General features: G+C 46.4%; 2 protein-coding genes across 2 annotated transcripts in view; both read left to right on the plus strand.

Moving 5' to 3' along the window:
- The window catches only part of LOC307083250 (carbonic anhydrase-related protein 10-like), a gene marked incomplete at both ends in the record, with an annotated part of 80,651 nt that extends 76,957 nt beyond the window's left edge, over window positions 1-3,694 (plus strand). Inside the window, 2 exons of the mRNA XM_079747083.1 lie at window positions 1,764-1,938; window positions 3,672-3,694. Coding sequence (XP_079603209.1) covers window positions 1,764-1,938; window positions 3,672-3,694 — 198 coding nt within the window. The remainder of the gene's footprint in view (window positions 1-1,763; window positions 1,939-3,671) is intronic.
- A 16,524-nt stretch (window positions 3,695-20,218) lies between these two features.
- On the plus strand, window positions 20,219-22,422 carry LOC307082506 (acyl carrier protein, mitochondrial-like). Its single transcript, XM_079746118.1, has 5 exons — window positions 20,219-20,410; window positions 21,059-21,178; window positions 21,359-21,446; window positions 21,656-21,770; window positions 22,259-22,422. The coding sequence occupies exons 1-4, from the start codon at window positions 20,240-20,242 to the stop codon at window positions 21,745-21,747; spliced, it is 471 nt and encodes a 156-aa protein (XP_079602244.1). The 5' UTR covers window positions 20,219-20,239; the 3' UTR covers window positions 21,748-21,770; window positions 22,259-22,422.
- Window positions 22,423-22,821: the final 399 nt, after the last annotated feature.

A 22,821-nucleotide genomic window follows, 5' to 3' on the forward strand; every position in this document is an offset into this window, starting at 1 on the left:
GAGTGTCTGTCTGTCTGTCTGTCTGTCTGTTTGTTTGTCTGTGTGTGTGTTTTTGTGTGTGTTTGTGTGTCTATCTATCTGTGTGTGTATGTGTGTGTGTGTGTTTGTGTGTTCGAGCGTGCGTGACTGATTTGTAATTTGAAATTTCCTGCAGCATAAAGCCTTGAATCACAAATTAGGAAGGCATCCAAAGATTAACATATTAAGAGAAGATTGCTATTATTGCAGTAATGTAAATTTAGGTTATTATAAATCCAAAATAATAAGCATGAGATGGATGCAGTTAGACACTAACTCTTATGTTTTACGTTGTTATTTCAACAAAATTGTATCCGATGTTTTTGAGCTATGAACTAAAAAGTAAATTGGATGCCTTCCACTTCAGACTGACAGACCACATAACGTCTATAAAACTACAGATTTACAGGCAGACATGATAAACCTATAGGAACGCAAGAAATTAACATCTAACTACAAGAACACTAACAACCACGGCACTGGAAACTCAAGCTAACTCAACCGTGAGAGTGTAATTGAAACCCGGCTGAAACAGGACCATCTGAGCACACCCACACTCAGACACACACTGGCCTTCCTCCCCGCCGCTCCCTCTCCGTTCCTTCCGTCGGCGGAGCCCTTGCTGGGCGGTTTCTACCACACAGATTCCCATCAGTAATGGACGTACAGATCCAATTAGACGCTGTTCTGATGCGTGCGTCTCTCCCTATTTGCTGCCGGCGGTGAATAGAGATCTCATTCATTTCCGAAGCGGAGGTGGGTGGCCGTGAGCGGACTCACCGTAACGCTGTCAGACAACTGTCCTGAATAGACCTCGGCGCGGCTCTGGAGGGTTTTTTCTAACACCATTGTCTGCGTCACCCTAACAGAATTACACCGACTAAGATTCACTTCCACACGTTAATTCTGTTTCCTTATCGTTCTTGACAACTGGACTCACCATAAATGTTTTCTCAGCTGCCTAACTCGTCTTATTTTGTTTTTTATTTTCCCAGATATTGAAATAGCCCGATGGACATTTCTAATTGACTTGTATGTTTGTAATAGGATGTTTATAATGCAATGTTATATTTCGTTAGTCTCATAGCATAATTGCCTGAGCCATATTTTGAGGTTGATCTTGTATTACTTCTTGAGTCAAAGAGATGACTTAGGCAGATAGTCATTATGGAATGTAAAAGAGCACTCTGATTGGCTTAGTGTATAGACAATGAGGCACAGTGAATCAGCAGCATTAGGACAGTAGAGTTAGGTTAGATTTCCTAATTGGGCCCAAATATGATATGAGGCTAACCATTTGTAATAATGTATATTTTGCCAGGGCCCGTGCAATGCGAGCCGGCCCAGGAGAGTTCAGTTAGTAAGTTAGCACTGAGTCACTGAGTCCCCACTCCATTGTTTAAATGTGTGTGGGAGAGAGTAGCCGGCAGTGTTTCAATCCCTTCCTATGGTACGGTAGAGGTGAGATATCCATCCACCTGGCAGACACAACCTTTTATTTGACCTGTATATGACCCTTCTCCTTTCTGTTTTATCCATCCAAAATCCAAAATGTAAAACGGGCCTCATTCGTCCTGCCTCCATCTTGCTCCTCAACGCCGTAGGAGGGAAACCGAATGCACATCCAGCTGGCGTTAAGAGCCAATATGTCCGCCAGGCGAACAAGGCCCACAGGGGATGTAAAGTTTTTTTAAGTGTTTAAAAAAGCGTTGCCATAACATAACGTGATTGAACCCCCCCCCCAGATGCACTCCCTGCGGCTGCTGAGCCAGCACGAGCCCTACAAGATCTTCCTGAGCATGAGCGACAACACGCGGCCCCCTCAGCCCCTGCTGCAGCGATGCATCCGAACCAACATCCAGTTCAGCAAGCAGGGCCCCCACTGCCCCAACAACCGCGCCGTCAGGCCCCAGTACAGAGGTGAGCCTGGTGGAGGTGGTCTCGGGGGTGGGGGAGGTGTTGGAGGTGGAGGTGGTGGAGGGTGGGGGTGCAGGTATGGTTTCGGTGGTTGGGGAGGTGGGGGTGGTGGTGTTGGGGCAGCTGGTGCTGCTGTGGGGGTAATGGTTTTGGTGGTGGTGGAGGTGGTGGTGCTGGTGTCTGTGTTGGAGGTAATGGTTGTGTTGCCTGGGAGGTGGCGGTACCAGATGTGGTGGAGTTTGACGTGGGTGGTGAAATGACGCAGTATGTCTAGGAGGAGAGGGAGGGCATTTGGTTTAAAAGGTGGACAAAAAGGAAATGCGTGTGTGTGTGTGTGTGTGTGTGTGTGTTGGTGTTGATGTCTTTGTCTTGCTTGGGGTGGATGTGTGGGTGTTTGAAAAAAACACATTAGCAAAGTTAGGTTTGAAAGAATGGGACTAAAGGAGGAAGTGAGACATAAAGCACAGAAAGTCTGTGTGTGTGTGTGTGTGTGTGTGTGTGTGTGTGTGTGTGTGTGGGTCCTTTCTGAATATAACCTGCATTTTGCTTAGGTGTGTGTTGTTTGTCTATTTTTATTTTAGTGTTGCTGCCTGTGTGTGTTATTCCTTTTTGCGTGCATGCGTGGGTGTACTTTTGTACGTGTGTGTGTGTGTGTATGTGTATGTGTGTGTATGTGTGTGTTTGTGTGTGTGTTCTCATTTTGGTGCGTTTATGTGCATGTGTGGGTGTATGTGTTAGTGTTTATCCATGTGTGTGTTTGTGTGTGTGTGTGTTTGTGTTTTTGTACATGTGTTAGTGTATGTGTTTGTGCACGTGTGTGTGTGTGTGTGTGTGTGTGTGTGTGTGTGTGTGTGTCCACTTGCTAGCTGTTACCACAACAACAGCCCGGCCTCTAGCTGGGTTCCTTTCTCTCTCTCTGTTCGATCGCCCCCAGCCCACGGGCTCTTCCCAACATCAACAGGATCCCTGTTTGACTGCTGGCCCGTAATGGGGGCCCTCTGGTGAACAGGGGCCCTGTGAGGGGCCTTCCATGGCCCCCGGGGCTGCAGGCCGGCACACACACACCCGACTGTGGCTGCATCAAAGCCTGACGACGAAACATTCAATTGGATTCTGGGAGTAAAAAAAAAACTGAAAACAGGGCGTGGTAAAGGGACATGAAGGAATAGGTTGATGAAAGGAGAGAGAGAGAGAGAGAGAGAGAGAGGGCGAAGGCGCTGGGGGGGGGGCACCAGCAGTACGGTACAGACAGATGTGGAGGACCTCTGTAGGGAAACAGAAATGATTTCCCTCTCCTCGCTTCTTTTTTGGCATGTCTATCGTTCTCTCTCTTGTTTATGTGTTTCACCTAGTCTATGTACTCCCGCCACGCAGCCCGACTTACACACACGCAGTCACGCACACCTAAATACACACACACACACGCGCGCACAAACTTCGCTTGATGATCCTGGCCTGCTCTTTTGTTTCTCCCTGCCTCTCTTTATCTCGCTCTGCCCCTCTCTCTGTCTCATTACCGCTTTCTCTCTCTACCACTCTGCTTTTTAACGCGCTCTCTCTCTCTCATTACTGCTCTCTCTGTCTCTCTCTCCCTCCTCCTCCTGTGGGTTCCTCCTCCTGTGGGTCTCAGGTTCTCCGTGCCTTTAGTTAGCAGAGTAAACGTGCTCTACACACTTCATTCATGACCTGCTGTCTCTCCTCGTCGCGTCTCTGATCCAGTTTGTTCTGCTCCTCAGTGAACCAGTGGCTGCTGAAGTAGAGTCCGTCTTCAGAGCGGTGGTGGTGGAGTAGGAGGAGGAGGGGGGGGCAGCTGGATCCCATTCCCATCCATTCTGTCTTCATCGTCTCCACTGCGTCCCCACCCAGAGCTGGAGGGTCCACCCAGCTCGTGTGAGTGCCCCCCCCCACTGCTCTCAAGCGGACTTTGACCGCAGTCCAACAGCGGTTGCCGTGGGGACATCACAATCCGAACAACCTTGTTGTTCAGGTTGCGGTCATGTTGTATCCAAACACACACACGCACACGCACACACACACACACACACACGCCGGGATTTTCTTTCAAGGACGACTGTACAATATTGACAATTCACAACAAGTGTATGAAATGAAAATAAACTAAACACAAACAGAAGCAGCTGGAGTGACGGGGGCTCTCAGACTGAGCGGGACCGTGTCTCTCTTCTGTCCCAGCGGGGACGTCACGGACCACAATTGTCGACTGGGACATTGTTCTTCCACGGGATTATCCTCAGACGGCCGCGCCCTCCCAGGGGTACATCCGACCCCTAAACGATGCGGACCACACGCCCGCCCGATGCTACAGAGACCCCCCCCGCCGTCGGCCCGCCGTCCCAGCCCTGTGTCCTCACAACGCAGCGAGACGACGCGGCCGTGGTATCCAACGCTAAATTAAAAGCGCGTCACCCACCCAGCCCAGCAGACGCCGCTCCCCGCGGGAGGAAGTCACTGACAGCGGAGGAGCTGTCAGGCTGAACCTAGAGGGAGGAGACTGCCGTTGACGTGTTGGCAGCGCCGCTCCCCTTGGGTTTGAGGTGGTTCGACAGGCCACCGCGAGGTGGTGTTTCCCCCTCAGGCTCCTCTTAGCCACCCACTTACCGTAACCAGAGAAGGGACTGCTAACGTCTCTGAGCCTCTCCAGCTGCTCTGTGGGAAACGTTTTTGGGGGATAAAGTGTTTTCGTGTCGGAGATGTGTTACGTATATATGTACGATGAGGTGGACTTGGCGTTGTGGTTACAATGACCCCCCCCCCGCCCCTCCCGGACAGAAGCAGAAGAATGTGTTTTTTGTTGTGAGCTATGTGTTTGAGTGCAAACTGATATTTGAGTTGTGCGTTTTTGCGCTGGGGTGAAACGAAGACGAGGATGATGAGAGGCCGGTCTGGGAGGCTGGGAGGGCGCGTGTATTCCAGAACAGACTTGTGAGTCCTCGCAGTGGTGAGGTGTGTTCACGGAGGCCTGCTGAAGACGGCTCTCCCCCCCCGGAGTGCTTCACTCGGTTGGATGTGTAACATTGAGTCACGACTGTGGGCAGCCAATGATAAATAAAGGAATAGCTGATATTGTCATGTGGGACTTGTGGATTCAGACGTAATCAACCTGCTGTCTCTTTCCTAACAGCATCACCTTGACGTCGTCATCACACACACACTCGCACACACAAGCACGCACGCGCACACACACACGCGCACAAAATGCCTTTGGCAAGGTCCCCCTTGTAAAATAGTGATTTTACTTGAATCTTAGGGAACCTAACTTAATAAAGGTAACTAAATGTGCACATCGTTGCATAAGGTACCCCAGCCATTTGGTTTGAAGACTGGCCAGACATTACAGCTTCAGTACAAAGATTCCACATACATGGAGAAAACGCCTCCTTCAAAGCCCCCGGCCTACAAAAACAAAACCAAAGGTGTGTTAGTAGTGTTCTCTTCCGAGCAGAAGACGGGTTTCATTTCCACTTTAAACTGCGAGCTGCTTTGTGTGCTTTGCGACAAGATTGCTATAAGTACGCATCCTCCCCCAGTCCTCACAGAAACCAATCAGAGAGCAGCGAGGCTCTCTTCTTCTTCTTCTATTACAAGTAGGCCATCACGCGTGCTGCAGGCTTCCCTTTGGTCGAGGGAAGGAAGGGGGCGTGTGTGAAGAATCTAGACATCAAAACAGCCACATCAATGAGCGCAGTGTCGACAAACACCAAACACAGACGGGGATAACAGTTTTGTGTTGGCTCCGGGGTGCGCGCTAGGTGGTGGTGTTTGGATAGCAACGTTTTGAATATTTTGTCGTTAATGGGGGTCCAATTAGCCGTGCGTTTTGCACCTGGGCCCGGTTTGATACCATCTCCCTGGCATCCACACTTGTCTTTATTCAAGTGCACAGTAATTATGCAAGACAAATCTCAAACCAAAATGTTTCTGACCCCTTTTTTATCTAATTATGGGTAGATCTCTCCTTTCAAGCAAACTCCCTAATTCACAGAGGTCTGAGGGTGCTACTCAAATGCTGCCATGCCTCATTTTCCAATTCGCATAATAGCCCCATGACCCAGAGTGTGGGCTGCCCTGAGACGCTGTCTGGAACCAGAGGAACAGCGGAAGAATAGACGTGTTGATTAATTTGCTCATATTATATGAAGAGATTGATTTAAAAGAATGAAGAAACCAAAGGCTGCATATTTCGTTCCATCTTTTTTCGGCATCCGAATGAAAGAACCGTGTGTTTATTCTCAGATGAAATGCCGTCCTTCTGCTTCTTGTTGTGCTGTCTGTCTTCTCCAATGGATTCGTTTGTCGAGGCGTATTCACAACAGAGTCGTATGAGCAGGAGATAACGTTGCCTAAGCAAGCACACTGATTGATTTGGTTTGATTCACGTTCAAAAGAGCCGTGGACCTACGTTTAGGAAAGCATTACAAAGCTCAGCATTAAGAACAAACGGTTAAATTAAATGTGTTATTTGGTATTTTGTCATTGAATGCAAATTAATGTGCTGATGAGATACTTCTCAGAACAATAGCAAAATATAAGAACACCCAGTCAGTGATATTATTTAGAAAAATAAGAAGTTGAAATAGCTCCTGACACTCTGGATCAATGCCTATTGAATAGCACTCACTAACGCCGGTAGGCCTATTGATGAACATTGTTGAAACAGCTGTGTTCAATAAGATGGCAAAAGGCTCATGTGGTCAGAACTCAACAACAGATCATGGCTCAGGATAGTCTAACAGCACAGGCCTCAATCCTGAACTCAGATCAGATCTAAACAGATCATGTCTCAGGCTGGTCCAACATTACAGGCCTTAATGCTGAACTCAGATCAGATCTAAACAACAGTTCATGTCTCAGGCTGGTCTAAAAACACAGGCCTCAATGCTGAACTCAGATCAGATCTAAACCACAATTCATGTCTCAGGCTGGTCTAAAAACACAGGCCTCAAAGCTGAACTCAGATCAGATCTAAAACACAGTTCATGTCTCAGGCTGGTCTAAAAACACAGGCCTCAAAGCTGAACTCAGATCAGATCTAAAACACAGTTCATGTCTCAGAGTGGTCCAACATTACAGCCCTTCACGTGAACTCAGATAAGAACTAAATAGCAGATCATGTCTCAGCCTATTCTAATGCTCATCTGAGATCCGTTCCTTTTCATTAACTTGCATGGATTGTTTACATAGGAGACGGATGAAGAACCATTTATGAAAGCAGCCCTCACCCACAGACTGCTTCAGCCTGTAGGCGACCGTGGCTTCAGAACCCATACAGCAGGACAGACAGACAGATGCCTGAATGCCTGTGGAGCTGTGAAGTCTGCCTGAGAATCTGCTTCACCTGGAAGGCTGGAAGGATCGATAAGAGGAAAGCTGTCCACAGCCCTGGAGGTGGAGGGCTGGAGGAGGACTGGTGGGAGGGATTAGTGCTTTTATTGTTGAGTCATGAGTGAGAGGGAAAGGTACCAAAATAACAGGAAGTGTGTGCTATGATTTTAAATGCGGGCATATTTCATTTCTATTTAGTAGTATTTAGATAAGACGCAATCCAATTAAACGTTCACGAAGTACGGGAATCAAAATGGCTATCACTTAAAATGCAGGCATATTTCATTTATATTTAGTAGTATTTAGATAAGACGTAATCCAATTAAACGTAAATTATACAATTTGAATTGAACGCAAGACTTGAATGTTTGCATAAGGATCAAATAACGCATTGCTTGAAGATGCATGCAATTAAACCTTATTTATTAAATAAGGTGCTACTGAGGGGAAAATCCAAGTAAACAAAGCTTCGGAGATGTCGTTGACACAACCTCATTCAGAAATGTTTGCATCGTTTTCGTGGCATAATAAAATGAATCACTTCAATCGAGTTAAGCGGGAGACGGGAAATGGAAAATTACAAAGGCTAAATTGTAAAAGGCGACTTGCGTACATCAAAGTAACCCAATGAGAGAGAGTAATACAATCACCGTCCTGACCACTGATGTATACACCAACTCCCCCCTTCCCCCTGGACAGACGGTTCATCAAATAGTTTACCTCAACTCAACTGCTGCTCAATGTTAGCCTCGATCACCACTCAGCGAGGCGTGTCCACATTATCGACTTCATCCCCCTAAAACATGAAAACACACATACTAGATTCTGCAAACTCTTCACTTAATCACCAAGTTTATTCTTTTTTCTTTTTTAAATGCTAATTTAAAAAATCCATTGATCCACCATTGATACATTTTCTCCTACTTTCCACCCACTCGTTCTCATAAAGCATTTTTTATGACAGGGATATTGACAGAGAGCTGAACTACCTGGAGGTGGGTGGAAGGGCATACCATCCAAGTTGGCTAATTGGCTTGCATTATTTTTAGCATGAGCATTATGGTTTGTCCAACTATCTTGGTTGAAACTTTATGAAATCCATGAGCCAACACGACCGCACATCGGAGTGTAATATTGTGTTGATTTTATGCAGTGCTTCGCTTTTTTTTGTTCTTTACTGCAAAATCCTGTTCAGTGACGTTTAGCAGACAGGCTGGCCCTAATTTGATTGAATCTGGACGTTGTTGTTTACTGAAATAGGACATCAGATCTAAATAGAAAGAGGAAACTGGAATTGGGATCTGGTATTCATGATGCCTCAGTGGGGAAACCACAGGGAAATGGAGATAAATGCCTGCTCGGCAGGGACCAGGGCTTGTTCGGTATTAACCTCTGGCCCGTTTCAATAGCAGGACCGGGTGTCGGGAGTGCCGAGAGGCTGCTTCACTGCGGAGGAAGAGAGGCGTCTGCCCTAGATGCTTCCTGGGTTCAGGACAACTGCGGCCCTTCTGCGTTGCTTTTGTGTGTGTTACCCTCTCAAGACATTGGATGCAGCGCAAGACGTGATTTGTCTGCAAATGTAACTCACAAGCCGTGCGGTATTAAATATTTATCGTCATTTTGAATTCATAGCCATTACTATGTGGGAATCAACTGTGTGTGCGTGCGTGTGTGTGGGTGTGTGTGTGCATGTATGTGTTTGTCTGTGTGTGTGTGTGTGTGTGTGTGTGTGAGAGAGTGATTTAAAGTGTTTGGGTATCCGTGCAGCTCTATATCCGGCGCGGTTCCCTTGGCTGTAGTGCACTGCATTAAGTAGTCTGCTGTCTGCTTTGCCATGAGGACATCCCTCTCTCTATGATGCATCCTATACCATAAGGATCTCTCTCTCTCTCTCTCTCTCTCTCTCTCTCTCTCTATGATGCTTCCTATACCATAAGGATCTCTCTCTCTCTCTTTATGATGCGTCCTATACCATGATACCTTTACCACGTCCTATACCATCCTATACTATGGGGTGCCTCTCTCCCCGCCCACAGGTTGGTGGCGACCTTTTCTCTCTGGCTGTTCTCCCTCCCTTCCCTTCCATGTCGTAAGCCTGAAATACACCGCCGGCGAACGGCGCCTGTCAAGACACCCGGCCCTATAATTCACAACTCTTACACCTGCGGCGGCTAGGGGCGCACAGCGCTCGTAGACGTGCCGCCCCGCGACCCTTCACTCCAATGTCCTATTACCCCTCGTCGCCACCCCTGAAAAAAGCGCTTTTTTAAAGCTGAAAGTTGACAGGTTTGGATGCCTGGTTCTTCCTGTTGATGCAGCAGCGCGACACTTCCTATTGGGGCTAGGGGCGGCTTTTGGCACGCGTCATTGACGCGCCACGGCGCCGGTATGTTTTGCACCTTACTCATCCATTTGCACAACCATCTGTCACACACAATGTGTCTATCTCTAGCTGTCGGTATTTGATAATTATATGCATTTTATATTAAAAGGCGACATTATTCCACCAGGTGTGAGTGTGATTCACACCTGGTGGTATAACATGTCACCTTTAATTGCTGTCCCTATGTTGTAGCCATGTCCATTCTACAAGCCGCCTCGGTGGCCAGCAGTGCCACTCTCCACCTAGGTGACTCTGACTGGTTTACTGTAGGAGTTAGTTGGTTTGTAGTCAAGGATGCTTGACGCTGTTGCTCCATTTTGCCATGTAGGAGATCTCTGGAGCGCGCGTGTGTGATGGCTGGCTTAACCTGTGTACACTGATTGTTTAACGAGCAACAGGTGTGCAGCCTCCCCAAGAGTCCAATCAGTCAGACTCGGGCCAGGTGAGGCTGCTTCAACCTGCCGTCATCCTCACGCACTCCACATATGTGAAGAAGTGTGTGTGTGTGTGTGTGCCGCATGTTTGTCTTTCTGTGTATGGATCCATCTATTGATCTCAGATACAGATATCTGATTGATAGCTGTCACTCTATCTATATTATGCATCAAATACTTGCAAATTGGATTCTCGCTATCCTGATTCTTTCTGCTTCAGTTTTTTCTGTTTCTCTTCACACTCAGTGCCTCTCTCTCTCTCCCTGTTTCTCTCTCTCTCTCTCTCTCTCTCTTTCTCTGTTTCTCTCTGTCTGTTTCTCTCTCGCTCGCTCTTTGTTTCTCTCTCTTTCTCTGTCTGTTTCTCTCACTCTCTCTCTGTTTCTCTGTTTCTCTCTGTTTCTCTCTCTGTTTCTCTCTCTCGCATGTTATTTTTACATTCCTTCCATCTGCCCCTGTACTCTCACATTGCCCCTCACCCTCACTCCCAGGAGTTTTCCAAACCTCTCTCTCCCTGTCCCCTCGCCTCTCCCCTCCTCTTCTCTCCCCTCCTCTCTCCCTGTCTCCTCTCCCCTCCTCTCTCCCTGTCCCCTCTCCTCTCCCCTCCTCTTCTCTCCCATCCTCTCTCCCTGTCCCCTCTCCTCTCCCCTCCTCTTCTCTCCCCTCCTCTCTCCCTGTCCCCTCTCCTCTCCCCTCCTCTCCTCTCCCCTCCTCTTCTCTCCCCTCCTCTCTCCCTGTCCCCTCTCCTCTCCCCTCCTCTCCTCTCCCCTCCTCTCTCCCTGTCCCCTCTCCTCTCCCCTCCTCTTCTCTCCCCTCCTCTCTCCCTGTCCCCTCTCCTCTCCCCTCCTCTTCTCTCCCCTCCTCTCTCCCTGTCCCCTCTCCTCTCCCCTCCTCTTCTCTCCCCTCCTCTCTCCCTGTCCCCTCTCCTCTCCCCTCCTCTTCTCTCCCCTCCTCTCTCCCTGTCCCCTCTCCTCTCCCCTCCTCTCCTCTCCCCTCCTCTCTCCCTGTCCCCTCTCCTCTCCTCTCCCCTCCTCTCTCCCTGTCCCCTCTCCTCTCCCCTCCTCTTCTCTCCCCTCCTCTATCCCTGTCCCCTCTCCTCTCCCCTCCTCTTCTCTCCCCTCCTCTCTCCCTGTCCCCTCTCCTCTCCCCTCCTCTTCTCTCCCCTCCTCTCTCCCTGTCCCCTCTCCTCTCCCCTCCTCTTCTCTCCCCTCCTCTCTCCCTGTCCCCTCTCCTCTCCCCTCCTCTTCTCTCCCCTCCTCTCTCCCTGTCCCCTCTCCTCTCCCCTCCTCTCCTCTCCCCTCCTCTCTCCCTGTCCCCTCTCCTCTCCCCTCCTCTTCTCTCCCCTCCTCTCTCCCTGTCCCCTCTCCTCTCCCCTCCTCTTCTCTCCCTATCTCGTTCTACTCACTCGTTCTCTCTATTACTCATTTCAATGCTTTTCTTTGGTTACTTTTAGACCCTCTTGTTTTCCCTTCAACTCCCCATCTCTTTTCACTCCTGTTCTCTCCATCTTTACTCTCTCTCTCTCCCTCTCTCTGTCTCTCTACCTTGCTCACTTTTTTTGTTTCAGGTATGATAAGCATTCAGTGCCTGTGCCATCTCTTTCACACAGACACACACACACACACAGACACACACACAGACACACACTCGTGCACATGCATGGACTCACGCACACACATATACACACACCGCAGACACTTGCACCCAGCTCTCTTTCCATCTTTAAACCCAGCCGGTGATGGTGTATCCTAGCAACCTAACTTTACTACTAAGGTGCATTCGGGCTCCTCTCGATGCCGTGCTCCTGCAAACGGAGAGATCCCGCAATCTGCATGGGAGCACCTGTGGGCGATCGGTCGAGGGTTAGCGCGGCCTCTACCGACGCCACCGCTGTCGGTTTAAAAAAGGAGGGAGGGGGGAGGTGTTTAGAATTCAACCCAATAACGGTGCAGCTAAAGGCCGGAGGTGAGCAGGGGCCACAGGTGGCTGGGGGAGTTCAGCAGGGGACCGCAGGACCGGATTTGCACAGAAAAAATCCATGAAAAGAGAGAATGCGTTTTCTGTGGCTGAGATTGAGAGACGGGGGGATGAGCCTTCATCCTCCCCCTTTCGAGGATTGGGTGGCAATTTATCTTCGAGGACATTTCTCATATTTGCCGGGAATTATCTCCTCCATCCCCGACACACATCGTATTATCTTTACATCGTGCGCGGGCACAGTCTGCCTGTGCATTTGTTGCGCATGACCGGAGTGTTGGACAAGGCCAGGCAGAGACGCTGTCGAGGCTGGAGAGCTAATCATGTGTTTGGGGAAGGTGGGAGGGGAAGGGAGCTCTGAAGGGACGGCTGGTTTTCTTTAGGTTGTATACTTTTAAAATCGAGTTCTCCTTGGCTGGTTTCCACAAATTGTCTACCCTACCTCTAGGTTGAACAATTGTAAGTATTTATTAACTCAGCAACATTTGTCAGTGCATTAAATGTATGATTTACCAACTGTTATAATAGCCCGGATGTAAGTAGGCACTTAACTTCACTCTCCATTACTCTCTGTTAGATTGCTTAGTCAGTTCAGCAATCTAACAAATAGACAAAAATAAACTGTACAAGCCAATATGGCTTGTGCATAAGCGCTGTACTGTTCTATATATTACTTAGCATTGTGCAGCGTCTTATCCTTGCTATCTTTGTTGTATACAGAGAATGGGTTATCCTAGCAGCTGTAAGTGCTTGGCCCTCGTTTCCATAAACATCCTTAGTGTACCCACATCGATGTATATATATTGTTGTTTCTCTATCTTCTGACGCTTTGAATAAAAGCGTCTGCTGAATGCCCTAAATGTAAATTCATATGTAAATTATGTTATGAGGTTACATGAAGCGTGTTCCGCTATACAAGTGTGTCTAGACTGACAGTCTTATGGATTATGTGTCAGAACGAATAACATAAGAAGCATCGATAGATTGTTGTGAAGGAGAGAGAGAGCGCAAAGCCGCGCGGCGAATCAAGACAATGTAGAGAGGCTGAGATGAGCGAGGTACATATACACGTAGGAGTGTGGACCCTCCGCCGAGAGAGAGAGAGAGAGAGAGAGAGAGAGAGAGAGACAAGGAGAGAGAGAGATACAAAGATAGAGAGAGACAAGGAGAGAGGGAGAGAGAGATACAAAGATAGAGAGACAAGGAGAGAGAGGGAGATGGAGAGAGAGAGATACGAAGATAGAGAGAGAGAGATACAAAGATAGAGAGGGACAAGGAAAGCGAGAGAGAGAGAGATACAAAGATAGAGAGCCAAGGAGAGAGAGAGAGATACAAAGATAGAGAGGAGCGAGAGAGATGAAGAGAGAGAGAAAGATATAAAGAGAGAGAGACAAGGAGAGAGAGCGTAGACATGAGGGGGAGGCTTGGCAGCATCCTCTCCTCTTCACACTCAAAAGAAGATATGAAAACATCCATTACTTTCCCTCAAACTACGGAGAGCGCCCCCCCCCCCCCGCATGCCGTCCCTTGCTCGGCGCTCCCGTGAGGAGGCGGTGTGCCGCCACTTCCCTGGAAAAGACGGTGGGGGGGGCGGGCGCATGTGGCGCGTGATGTTCCACATGTAACCCATTATTATTCATGAGCAGATTCCGATTTGATCGTGGCTCTTTTTTATTTTTTTTAACCACCCTTCCACACTTTCCTTCACCAAATGTATTTCCCTGACGTTTTCAAGCTCCGGTAGAATTGTGACGTGTGATCTGATCCCAGATGGCACGCCAAAGTCTGCGTAGGATGTGGAAATATGTTAATGCAGTCTTACGACGCAAAGGATTAGGCCCCGTTTTGTAGCGATCCCGGGGTTAATGGTCGAGCTTGTCTGTGCTGAGATGTAAGTCTTCAATCTCTTAGGAGCTCAGGAGGGAGAGCCGGTTCACCTAAACAAGACACCTCTTTATGACAAGCTGGCTGTCGCCTTGCATGGTTGACTCCGCCATAAATGTGTGTGTGTGTGTGTGTGTGTGTGTGTGTGGATGTGTGCATGCGTGTGTGTGTTTGTGTGTGTGATACTTATATGGTTGACCCCGCCTTGGATAAAAGCGAAATGTAAATCAGCCGTCGTTTTTGTTCAACTCAGCCCTTCTCACTTCTTAGACAGGTTCGATGGGATGGCAGTAGGCCATCCATTGACATCCATTATATCTCAAACAAGTGTTCAGCAGTTCCCATAGCTGTATCTCTGTGATGTCCAACCCAGGTTACCTCATTGGAACTGCCCTGTATAGGTAGCCTTCTCCAAGAGTTCCCACAAACGTTCAAATCCACAAGTTAAAGACAGTTGAACAAAAAACACATCTGATTTACATCCTGACACAGAACACGTCAACATTAACCTGGGGTCTTAACAAACAAACCAAAATCCTTTAAAAAATACCAAAACCTAACAGCGGCGGTTCTGTTATTGTAGTAGTTTGTAACCTTGTGACACATCCATGTCCTCAATGTGCAGCGAGGAGCGGGAGAAACAAGAAGCGGCTGTGGGAGACATTGCAATAAGCAATTGTCATTCCGCTCACAGTATGCATGGGATTCTCGGCCCTGGCGGTATAGCTAGACGCCAGCCGAGCAGAAACCTCCTTCCTGTTAAATGGAGGTTCTTCCAGCGCGCAGACGACGAGGGAAACAGCCCAGACAGAATGTGAAGAAGGCCGTCAGATTGTGAGTTATTTGCCCTCTGTCTCTCACCCTCTGACTATGGAATGTCGGACTGTGCGCCAGCGGAACGTATGAGGTTAGGGACCAACCATAATGCTGGAAATAGGTTGCGCTGTTTCTTAAGCGCGTTTGGAATGTGTTTCACATCTCGTTTCCTGAACACGTTTCATTCATCGTTGTTTAACCAAGCATGCCACTGCCTGCCAAACAAGAAGATGGCTTCTGTGATTGTCGGGGTTGTGTGTGCATTTGCATGCAGCTGGTTCGTTCATCTCTGACCCCTAGATGCTGGAGCAGAGGTCCACTTTGGACACACGATAATTGAAGTCTCAGGGGAAAGTTTCAACTTTATTCTTCATATTTTCTCTCCTTCTTTCTATCTATGAGTATTTCATCATTCTTCAAGTCCCATCACTAGGAGAGCTACAGCCCGGCTCTACAATCCCACTCCATTATGTGAGTTCAGGGAGTCATTGACCCTCCTCTTGTATTCTACAGGAAGCAACTAGGACTCCTGCGCCACTTAACACGGCTCTCGTTGTCTCATTATAACAAGTGCTCTCTTAACCGGAGGATTAACAGCGTCCTATAGAACTCACTGCCCCTCCTAATGGTCCAAACCTCCCATTAACCCGACTGTAGCGAGATGGTTGCTTTGCCCGATGGGCCACGACGACCGGCCCCATACATCAACACCTGCGCCGCAAAGCCTGAATCATTTGTGTGGCCAGGACACCGATGAGAAACAGCGAGTCCTTCCCAGCGGGAGCGCCTCCTCATTGGCCGTGTACAAAGCGTATTCCGGGAGGCCCCGAGGCGATGCAGCCCAATTTCAGGAGGACGTTGGGCCCCGGGGCCCTTAGGGGGCCCTGAACACAGGGGCCGAGCACACTGACTGCACATGGGCCCGCGTTGGGGGGGGGGCAGATGATGTTGTGTGTTTTAGTTTCTCTTCTTTGGTTTTATTTCAGTCAGCATGAGCCCCTCGGCTGTGGAGATAGATAATCCTTTGTAAACTGAGCAAACAAACAAGGAATGCTGCGAATGAATGGTTAGAACTGCCCCTCAGAAAAGTTGTTTGTTGACTCCAGAGGAATCAATGTGTGTGTTGTCTATTTGATCAAACCTTTTAGTACATCTCTTTCTCGTTTCTCTTTTTCTGGGCGTCCAAAAAGAGTACATAGTGTCCTAATGTTGAAACGAGACCACATCCAAATGAATATGAGTCAATATGTAAATATATAAGAATTAATGAAAGTAAAAGCATATGTCATGAAAGAAGAGCTATACAGTCCTAACCGGAGGCCATGCTCATAGGACAAGACGGAGGAAGCCAATTTGCAAAAGGACTAGACATTGAAAGAGCACCATGACCTTTTCATATCGCAGAACAAGTTTCTTGTTCGAGACAAAAGTTGAGTCAGGGTAAGGAATCTGAGCTTTTACAAAGCAGCACTCTGGTTAACACATGGGTTTTATCTTCGACGGCGTTATTAAGCTCTGTTGATGGATGTAAGGGAGAATAAAAGTACACACTTAAATTGGAAATGTCAAGGTAAGCCTTCAGAGTGCTGTCCTAGTTTAAAATGGGTATCCTGAGAGAGAGAGAGAGAGAGAGAGTGCTCCTTGGCTAGGAACAAAAACATAACTTTTCTGACATTAATGAAGCAAATGTAATTCATTCATAAGTGGGAAGGGGGGGGGGGGTTCATAAATCCATAATGTGATGATGATGATGATTCAAAGTGATTCCTATGTATCCGGGCTGGTGTCTCACCTTAAGGGACCCAGACACAAGCTCAGTGAATGGGCATTTTCTAAGGGAGGGGGAGAAGAAAAGCAGTCAGCAGCAGCTAGTAGCCACATCAAAGAAGTGGTCTGTGCTTTCAAAGTAAGGCTGAAAGAGGGTCATGAAATTCCAGGAAAATAAAAGTAAAAATTCGAAATGAAACAGAAACGGACAAACCTCTGTCTTCTCTGGCCGTTAAATCTAGTTAACTGAAATTGGTATTGCCTCGTCAAAATCAGGCTTGGAAGTACCGCCCTCTCTCATGTCAATCATTTAAAGCAGACGTAAAGAGGAGAATATCTGGGAACGAGATTATGGAGAAGCAAAAAGTATAAATTGGTGAATTAATCCACCCAATCAGCTCCAATTGGATGTATGGCCTCCGCTAGAGGCCATACATAGAATATAATAAATTAAAATAGAATATGACTTAAATCACTACTAACGAGTTACATTTAATAATTTAAAACATTTACCACACATGTGGTTATTCTAGATGTAGATGAAAGTTGGTGTGGGTCACATTGCAGTTGTAAAGAGAGAGGGCAGAAAAGAGTGGAAGAGGGCGAGATACCTAAATCAAACTAATATAAAGGCGCGTTCATGATCCTGGTGATAACGAGACGCCTCGTCAATGAAGATGCTCACGCTTACGCGTGTTCCCGACAGCGACCGTTCAAGTGCACTGCGTTCGGAATCCAAAAGTTCTTCACAGCACAGCAGGGGTTTTTAATCCGATAAAAAACAGTCAGAACTAAACAGAACTTAGAAGTTTCAGTTCGAACGCCTTTATTTCCTTGTAGCCTATCACCTACTATCCTTTTGCTTTTATTTATGAGAGCACATTGTATTGCCACTGTATGGAAGGCCGCACTTGCCCTAATCTAGAGCTGGTTACCAGTAGGGGAGAGCCGGGCCGATTGAAACACCTTTCAGTTTAATGTCTTTTTTCAAAGATGACGTTACGTATACAAATAATTTTATCATAGGGCTGGGCGATATGGACCAAAAGTCATATCTCAATATCTTCAAGCAGAATATCGATATAAGATAAATATCGATATTTGTCGGGGGGGGAGCGCGCCGATTTACCATTACTATTCCTACCGTTCGGAATTGAATAGTCTGATGGTTGAATAAACCGTGGACTAGACACTGCCTCCGCCTCGTATTTGAGAACATTATAATATATAATATCACGGCCAAAAGCTGTGTGCGCCTCCGAAATATTATCAATGTTGCGTGGGGGCGGGGGGGGCATTGCTAGGTTACTTGTTTATGTTTTATGTTTGGGTCTCGCGGAGTGAGAAACCTTGACGTTAGTTACTGTGAAGTTACCGTTATTACTATACCTACCTACCGTTTGGATTTACCATTACTATTCCTACCGTTCAGAATTGAATACAGTTTGATGGTTGAATAAACTGTGGACTAGGCACTGCCTCCGCCTCTTATTTGAGAACATTACATATAATATCACGGCCAAAAGCTGTGTGCGCCTCCGGAATATTATGCACAGAATTGCAACCCTTTGGTTGCGTTTATAAGCACTCTATACAAATGACGTGATTTTGTAATTCGTCAGACACCTTATATCCAAACCATTTCTATACTTTGGTCTTTCGCTTACAAACAAGCTCCTCGGATCCGCTTGTGCCGGCGGACTCCATGTTTCGCGATTTCAAAAAGTGACGTGAGTGGGGGGGGGGGGGGGGGGGGATAAACGGATAAATATTTATGCGTTTGAAGATTTACCCGGGTTAGTGTGGATGGGGCCTCAGTTGGAAGCATATCAGGGCCTTGAATGGGCAGTTCAACCATTTAACACATTAAGGCCAAGTGAAAACTTATTTTTTTCACAGTAACGCAAATAGTTACTTTCCTTGGTAACTAGTTACTTTTATTATAGAGTAATTCAGTTACTAACTCAGTTACTTTTTGGAACAAGTAGCGAGTAACTATAACTAATTAATTTTTTTAAGTAGGTTCCCAACACTGGTCGGGACGTTTGAAACACATGCGGGAGTATACGAGTATACGATATACGAGTCTTACGTGCTGAACGTAGTGACGAAATTTGACGTGAAAGACTTGCGTGGTTTTCGAGGAAATCGCTGTGTTTCAATCGACCCGGCTCTCCCCTAAACAACGTTTAAATCTGAGCAAAGTCGATGCCAGCAGACGGTTACAACGTCAACCAATAGTAAAGTACGTGATATGATGGTTGATTCTTTTATATTGGGTAAAACTTTCATGTTCCGCTATGTTCATGCACGTCACTAGCAAACCATACGTCACCAACTGGGAAAATCTATTATCAAAATCTGGCCCCAGTTGCCGAACGGAAGTAGAATCACAAGAGCGTCATGAGGTGGCGTTCACAAGAACTTTCCGACGTCGCGAAAATGTTTTCCCCATAATTCTCAACGATGTGAACGCACCATAATTTCCCCTCCCTCCCTACGTTTCACCACCATTGAGAAGTGTTGCATTTTATGCACCTATTATTGATTGGCAAGAAGGCTTTCCGTACCAATTGAGGACGAGACGCCCTGATTGGTGTCGGGGGGGGGGAACTCTACAGGGCTTTGCCCTGTAGAGTCAGGAGCAGTAAACTCATAGCAGAAACTCTCAAGGTATATTTCACTCTATAATAGCATAAGAATGGCTGTGCCATTTCTAACAAATCACACTCAAATTATAGCTCTAAAATTTGAGCTACAGCACCTATAAATATGATTCAGGTGAAGATAAAAAGGTATAAGCATTATTTCACACCCATTTCATCACATTGGGCATATTTTCTGCCTTTATCCGTATTAAGGTTTTGATCATTGTTATTATTATTACAATTAACAGTAGGTATGCTCACTTTAATATTATTCTGTTCATATTAGGTTGTTCTTAATAATCATTTACCCTTATTTTTTGGATAAACTTAAGATTATTTTATCCTTAGCCTCGACGGTAAAGTCTATGTTTATTCCATTTCATGTTCTAACGTTGCATTCGCAGTATTATCCCAGTGTTCACTTTTATATTTTTACTGATTCCATTTGCAGGAAGTAGTGAGGATCTGCCGCCATCTACTGGTTCTTTAAGATCATATATTTTTTGTATGGGATATTCCTCCATGATGGCTAAATCAGTCTCAAGAACTCAACTCAGCCTTTAACGTCTTAACGTCTGTGCTACGTGATAGTGTGTAGTGGTGATCAAATGAATAACCCTAACGTGTTCCATGCCAGCAAACCAACTGCAGTGCAACAATTAAACAGTGTTTACATATTTGTTCATACTTATTTTTTAAATGGTATTTATTGCTAATGCGCATTTATAAGGCTATTGCCAATGTAAACGATTTTCATCTTCCTTGGTATGCATTCTCTATTGTATATCCATGGTTTCAACTTCATTCAGTTCATCGTGGTCTCAAATACACAATTTCAACATATTGCAACCAGGTCCATGATTGCAACTCTTCTTGACGTCAGCGTGAGGGCTACATAACGAGGTTGACGAACGCTTAGATCAACCAATCGCACGCCTTGGCGTCGAAACGCCTTGGCGTCCCAGGATAAAGAAACGCCCACTAACAGTCTGCAGGCACCCGCCGCCTTGTCGCGCATTGCATGCTGGGAGGCAACGAGCAGCATTCTCTCAATCATGGCGTCCCGTGTCCTAGCACAGTGTGTGCGCACATTAGCCCGCTCCTCGGCGAGGGTTTCTGGGGGTAACCTTGCGGTAAGGGCCGTCACCGCCCCGGTCTCGGCGAGCCACCGGTCCTTCTCGGTCATCTCGAACGCGGAGCGGAGCCGGGTGCTGGAGCAGAGCCGGGTGAGTTCGGAGAGGAGGACTCGGCCTAGCGGTAGAGGTTGGCTACTATGACCTACCTGCGCCTTTCACCTCCGACCAGTAGCTTAGCTGACTGCATCACCCTTATGTATGTTAGGATAACTTGCATATTATATTTATGTTTGGTGTTTGAAGGGACAACTTCTATCTGTGAGTTTACTTCAGTCGGAGTCAAAAACAACGAAGGACTTTGAGTCAGCTAAGGATTTTAAGCTAGCTAACGGTGCTTGATTGACATTAGCTTGTTGGTCAAACTCTTGTTGGTATTGTACTGGTTAATGGATCCATACTATTAAACATCCCACAACATGCTACTATAATAATGATATTCACCACGATGGATTCTAAGTATGACTGGCGGTCCATAGTGCGCATTTTGACGTCTCCTTCATAACTTAAATGCTTATGGTAAACCTAGTTCTGCGGGGGTATTGGTGTAAATGTTTCCCTCAGTGTGTGTACATGGTTTGATTCATGGCAATGACATTCGTTTGGCTTTAAACTTGGCAGTGGAGTTTGTTTCAGCCTTGATTAAAGGCTTCCTGTTATGCTGCGCCATCAAGGCTAGCAGGACAATATCTCCTCCAGTATGCATGTGCCATAAGGGTCACCCTCCTCCTCCCCATTCAGGTCTCTATCGTGAGCGTTTGGTGCCGACAGTATGGAGACCTGCCCCCGCTCACCCTGGAGACGATTAGGGACAGGGTTATGTACGTGCTAAAGCTGTACGACAAGGTCAACCCCGAGAAGGTGAGTACAATATATTATAAAAAAAATAAATATATATTTATACTTTTTTCCCTTTCTACACAGTAGTGTTGTCTTAACTTGATGACAATATGAAAGATAGTAAACACAACAGCTGAAGTACATCGTGCTTGCATTTTGTTGAATGCAACCACCCTGACATGTGTTGATGTGCGTCCACAGCTCCAGACCACCTCCCACTTCATGAAAGACCTCGGCCTGGACAGCTTGGACCAGGTAGAAATCATCATGGCCATGGAGGATGAATTCGGTGAGCAACACGCCTGTCACTCTTTGTTTTAAACTTTAGTATAAGCAAAGCACATGTTGGGTTTAAGGAAGTATTTTCAAGTTGGGTTGTGGAGCACATAACACGACGCGTTGGAAAAGGTTGTCCCAGTCCCAGACTATCGGTTTGTTTATGGTGTTGTCCAACACACTTCAACTCAGATACATAAATAAACAGTTTTTCCTTGGCAGGTTTTGAGATCCCAGACGCAGATGGAGAGAAGCTGATGTCCCCTGCTGACGTTGTACAGTACATTGCCGACAAGAAAGATGTTTATGAATAGTTTGTCACATTCTTCACAGGCAAGTATCTGCGCGTCTTTCACCTCTACATTCCAAAACATTTAAGGTGAAGTGTAGTATTTAAGGTGAAGTGTGTAGTATTTCGTGGCATCTAGCAACCAACTGATCACCTCCAGGTGGGACGAGTTCTACTAGTACTACCAAAATGTTAGTGTATGACGGCATTGAAATGCCAAGTGTCAAGAGATGAGCCTTTTTATACTAATTCAGTTAATTTATCAGTTAGTTTACTCTAAAACTAAGTCATGGCGCCTATAATTTAAAAAGCGCCTCTAGAACAGTTTTCATCCTGTGCTATTGTAAAAACATGGTGGGCTCCCCATATAAAAACAGGATAAATTGTTGAGTTCATACTGTAATTTAAAACACATTTCTGGCACAATTCTACAGTTTACAGTGGATTTATGCATCAGCTATATAATATGAATTGTCTTGGGAAATCATGTTTGAAAGCATCGAGCCCTTACTTTTGTTTTCTTCCTTTCCAGATAGCGGTTGATCCTCCTTAACTCGACCTTCCAGGAGGTTTGGAAGAAGACGTCAGGAGAGTCGGTCCACTTGTGTTCCCTACCTTGTTCCCTACTGTATTTAAATAAACATGTCTATGCCTTGGTAGCCTGAGGAACTGAAATTAAAACAATGTTGTTCACACCATCTTTGTTTTGTATTTGTCTGACCAATAAAGGCAAAGGATATTTAGTTGTGAAACTTATGTTTCTGGTTAATTTGTTATAAATGGCACCTTCGTTTGTTAATAGCATAACAATATCTTGTGTAAACTCCAGTTCATGTGTACCGGACTAAAGCTGATTGTCATTGAAAAACGAGGCCAAAGAATCCCTGTTAATTTCCTGAGCCATGATGCCTAGCACTACTGCAGGGTTTAAGTCAATGAGGTCTGTTTTATATCCTAATCTGCAATATTTGATGGGAGTGTTACAAATTGGCATCCGCACTTAGAATGGATAGCTGTTCTATGTACACTCTTTCCCTATCAAATGTACAGTAGCAGGACCCCCTGAAACAAATACCTGTAAATTTAGGCAATGTTTTTT

This window comes from Pollachius pollachius (assembly GCF_949987615.1).
Source record: "Pollachius pollachius genome assembly, chromosome: 11".
NCBI lineage: Eukaryota > Metazoa > Chordata > Actinopteri > Gadiformes > Gadidae > Pollachius > Pollachius pollachius.

Bases quoted from the DNA above. Each gene is read 5' to 3' on its own strand.
- LOC307082506 (XM_079746118.1), top strand. From the start codon at position 20,240: ATGGCGTCCCGTGTCCTAGCACAGTGTGTGCGCACATTAGCCCGCTCC. The intron at 21,179-21,358 runs GTGAGTACAATA...GTGCGTCCACAG, and splicing joins ACAAGGTCAACCCCGAGAAG to CTCCAGACCACCTCCCACTT. The intron at 21,447-21,655 runs GTGAGCAACACG...TTTCCTTGGCAG, and splicing joins GGCCATGGAGGATGAATTCG to GTTTTGAGATCCCAGACGCA.